The sequence below is a fragment of the Rhincodon typus genome, unplaced genomic scaffold, assembly GCF_021869965.1.
Source record: "Rhincodon typus isolate 14 unplaced genomic scaffold, sRhiTyp1.1 hic_rhity00000724, whole genome shotgun sequence".
NCBI lineage: Eukaryota > Metazoa > Chordata > Chondrichthyes > Orectolobiformes > Rhincodontidae > Rhincodon > Rhincodon typus.
In genome coordinates this window covers 14879-19450 of record NW_025966362.1, presented here as the reverse complement: position 1 = coordinate 19450, position 4572 = coordinate 14879, and the positions used below count along the sequence as shown (strand labels likewise).

Here is a 4572-nt window from a genome sequence, read left to right as displayed (position 1 = left end):
GTGCTATACGGTGTTCGGAGCGGTGTTATACCGTGTGTAACGTGTCGGGGCAGTGCTATACGGTGTTCGGAGCGGTGTTATACCGTGTGTAACGTGTCGGGGCGGTGTTATACCCTGTCTAACGTGTCAGGGCGGTGTTATACCGTGTCGCGTGTCGGGGCGGTGTTATACCGCGTGTAACGTGTCGGGGCGGTGTTATACCGTGTCGCATGTCGGCGCGGTGCTATACGGTGTTCAGAGCGGTGTTATACCGTGTGTAACGTGTCAGGGTGGTGCTATACGGTGTTCGGAGCGGTGTTATACCGTGTGTAACGTGTCGGGGCAGTGCTATACGGTGTTCGGAGCGGTGTTATACCGTGTGTAACGTGTCGGGGCGGTGTTATACCGTGTGTAACGTGTCGGGGTGGTGCTATACGGTGTTCGGAGCGGTGTTATACCGTGTGTAGGAGCGTCACTGTGCCGCGTGTCACATCTTAGGACGATGTCATGCCGACCTATGGAATGCTGTTACAGTCGAGCTGCTGTCACCTGGGGCTCTGTGAAGAAGCCAGGCAGAGATTGCTTATGATGGAGGCAGGGTTTTAGAGAGAGTGGATGGCACACACTGTGGGGTTGCTGAGAAATCTGTGCTATGTGCCGTGATCACGCTTATTATCTGATGTACGTTGTGCAGTGTTCGACGGTTTGTCTGTTAGCCATTTTTGCCTCATGCTATTTCTGAACATTAGAGTATAAATGTTTTACTCATCTAACTTTGTATAGTAACACTTGTTTTGTTCGTTCAAAACTGGAATCTTGAAACTTTATTCTCTCAATAAGCAGCTGAAATTTCAAACCGTGTCTACTTTTAAATAATAAAAAAAAATCAGACATTAAACAAATCATGACACGGATTTGACAGGCTCATAGGGATTGTAATTAAAGTGGCTCCACCAAGTCACAGCTGAGTAGCCCTTCACGTGTCCAAAGGCAGGTTACTCCGTTTAGAATTAGAGAGTGATAGAACACAGGAGGAGGCCATTCGGCCCATTAAGTCTGCACCAATGAGGACTGGGGAATGAAGATATTGTTACCACCCAGATGGGGTCTAGGGGAGCGAGCTAACCCTGAGGAGAGAGGGGGAGTTACAAAGGAGGCAGCAGCTCAAGCCTTGAGGACCCACCCCTATGGGCTGAAGTGGTTTAGAAAATGGGATGTTACTGGGCGATTGTCACATCTTTGAGTGGCACTAGTTTTGGACGGGTTAAAGCAAAAATGCAACAACTGACTGAAGTAAAGTGCAGATTTTGTTTTTCCCCTTTTTTTGTTGTTGCACTGTCTAAAACTGAGTAAGACTGAATGGTGTCTTCGTTCTCCCCCCCTCCCTGTCAAGTCCAACGACCCAGTCACCAACATTTGCCAAGCCGCAGATAAGCAGCTCTTCACACTGGTCGAATGGGCCAAGAGGATCCCGCATTTCTCCGATCTCCCCCTCGACGATCAAGTCATTCTCCTCCGGGCAGGTGAGCTCGTGTTCGACAAACCTCGGGCAGTAGATCACAGAGAGATCTATTCAGTCGCGCACCCTCTCGTTTGATTACAGCAGATGACACGGTCCCATGGTGCGCAGATTTTACTGTCGGCTTGGCATCAAGCAAGAACATGGAGAGACAAAACTGGGCTGGGTGGGGAGGGGGAGAGACAGACAGAGTTCCAAAAACCTGGTCGCAGAGGAGAGATTTAATAATGAGAACGGAGTAAGTACACAAAGGTCATGTTCGTTAAACACTGAGAGAAATTAATGGGTAGAGTGTGTGATAGAGGAGGGTGTACATGGGGTGGGGAAGGGGATTAAATGGGTGGGTAAGGTGTATGTGATAGGGGAGGGTGCACATGGGGTGGGGAAGGGGATTAAATGGATGGGTAGGGTGTGTGTGATAGGGGAGGGTGTACATGGGGTGGGAAAGGGGATTAAATGGGTGGGGAGGGTGTACATGGGGTGGGGAAGGGGATTAAATGGGTGGGTAGGGTGTGTGTGATAGGGGAGGGTGTACATGGGGTGGGGAAGGGGATTAAATTGGTGGGTAGGGTTGGTCTCTGTCAGAGAAATTGGACCTCAATGCCATTAAATGGGAAATGGTCCGATTTGAGTGGAGTGGTGGGAATACTTGTTGTGTTTTCTCTCGTGCAGGCTGGAACGAGCTACTCATTGCTTCATTCTCACATCGTTCGATCTCCGTGAAGGATGGCATCCTCCTAGCTACAGGGTTGCACGTCCATCGCAGCAGTGCCCACAGTGCGGGCGTGGGCTCTATATTCGACAGGTACAGAATGACTGCTCACGTTCTGGTATGCCCTTCCGTCTGCATCCATCTTCCACCATGTACACTGTCTGCAATAGTCCCACTTTGTCCACCTTGTGGGCACCTCTCGGTGCTGAGGCAGACCACAGACTTCAGAGGAACCTCTTCTCTGTGTGAGACTCAGCAAGCAATGCAACTGTGAAAAGTCTTACAGCCAACACCACACCCTGAGGTTACCATCAACCAGCCAGGAGGAGGTCAATGGAACGTTCTTTATTCTTTCACAGGATGCGGCTGGGCCAGCGTCTGTTGCATATTTTAATAAGATTGATGAGAAATGTTAAATGTGGCTGATGATCCCTCTCTTGTCCAAGAGGACGGAGGGAATTCCAGAGCTTTAGAGCAGAGATTCCCAGACTGTGGGCCACAGTGGGGTCATGAGACAGGATGGCAAGCTGTAAGTGCTGCAATGAAATCTGCCTCAGCACCAAGAGGTCCCCACAAGGTGAACAGAGTGGGGGTACCGCTGGCGGTGTAAGTGCTGGAAGATGGATGCAGATCCAGAAGTCTGCGTGCTCACAGCCGTGAGGCCTTTTGAAATCCTCCTGGCCTGTTTTCTATCGGTGGGCGTGGAAAATCGCTGCTGCTAGTGGTGTCTGAGGACATTAGAATGGGGGTCACATTGGAGTCAAAGCAGCTGAAGGCAACACCGCAGTGGTGAAATGAGACACTAACTGCTTTACCTTCCTGTCTGTCCTGGCAGAGTTCTGACGGAATTAGTTTCAAAAATGAAAGATATGCAGATGGACAAGACTGAGTTGGGGTGTCTGAGGGCCATCGTTCTCTTCAATCCAGGTAATTCTTGCCCCGTGACTATGCTGTGGCGAGTGGGGTTGGGGTGTACGTGCCAAGAGTTCGGAGGGAGCAGGGGGGTAGCGAGAGAGCGAAAGGGAAATCTGGATTGCGATAGAAACTCTGTGTCAGGGATTCAGTACCTGCTACTGATAGGAACCAGCTTCCACATCGTGCTGTCACTGGGGATCCCATTGAAGCAGCACTCTCCACAGGCAATGCAGGCACCTCATTAACACTCAGCATGTCATTCCCACCTCAGCAACAGGATTAGGAAGCTGGAACAGGCCCCCATCAACAACTCAAGCTGGACGATGAACTGAATGAATTTAGTACACTTCCTGTTAAACTCTACACTAGGACATTTGTGGAAATATTTCCTCTTAATATGAGTACTGGGCAGTATTCACTGAGATTGTGCCTGCTGTAAGTAAATGACAAGTTAGTTATTTATTGGCATTTTATACAATAGGAATAAATTGAAAGAGGTTTGGCTGATTGGAATTCATTATAATGGCAGCGAAAAGTAAAGGTTTTATTCCTTAGAGTGTACTACATAATGGGATTGCATTTTACGAGAGTTATTCACCAGATTTCTGTTCATTGGTAGTTGTGTTGTTTAATGTCAGCTGATGTTATTCTTGGACAAGTCAAATTCCAGACTGAAATGTGGCTCAGTAGATCATTTTTATATTTAACAAGATGGTTTCTCATTGAAACAGAAGTTGTAGATTTGATTTTAACAATAAAACAAGTTTATTACACAAAATGAATGAAGGTCAAACAAAATAAACCAAACCATTCACAATTTAAAGGTTTAGGAACACCCAGTAAAATAAACTCCCACTAATCACAAAGGTAATCTTTTACAGTGTTCACACCAGAAAGAATTCCCTCTGTTTTGTGTTTATTGGGAATAATTCAGCTGGTGGCTTCAATTCTCTCTATCTCTCGTCTGAATCTGACAGCCTTTTCCTGGACTGTTGTATAATGGAGTTTAGTCTTCCTCAGCTTGTGAAACAACTTCTTCAGGATAACAGCCCAATGCTTCTGGTCTTGGACTTTCAAACGAACCAGCTTTAATGGACGTAACTTATTTCTTAACAATTCTAAACCACCACCTTTCATCACAAGCAGCTGGCTTTGCATATTGAACGTCTGCCAGAACTGCTGCAAAACTGACCGAGATGCAAAAGCTTTTTTTCCCAAGCTGTGGGCGTTACCCCTAAATTCCAGAATCTTCTATCTGAAGATCTAATGCACTGCACTGTTTACTTCTCTCCCAATGTCAACAAATTCTCACAAACCTCCATAAACTATCTCCCTCAGTCTTTACACAGATAAGTCACCATGACTACAGAACTACTTCTACTACTTGTTTAACCCGTATGGACAGGCATGCCAAAGCCCACATGTTACTAGATTAAAACCTAAACTG

The 4572-nt window shown here is 47.1% G+C and overlaps 1 protein-coding gene across 3 annotated transcripts in view; it reads left to right on the top strand.

Moving 5' to 3' along the window:
• LOC109925516 (retinoic acid receptor RXR-gamma-A-like) overlaps window positions 1-4572 on the top strand; it is a 40079-nt gene that overhangs the window by 28404 nt on the left and 7103 nt on the right. For all 3 annotated transcript variants that reach the window (XM_048621512.1, XM_048621510.1, XM_048621511.1), the window contains exons 6-8: window positions 1373-1502; window positions 2171-2303; window positions 3046-3137. In XM_048621512.1, coding sequence (XP_048477469.1) covers window positions 1373-1502; window positions 2171-2303; window positions 3046-3137 — 355 coding nt within the window. The remainder of the gene's footprint in view (window positions 1-1372; window positions 1503-2170; window positions 2304-3045; window positions 3138-4572) is intronic.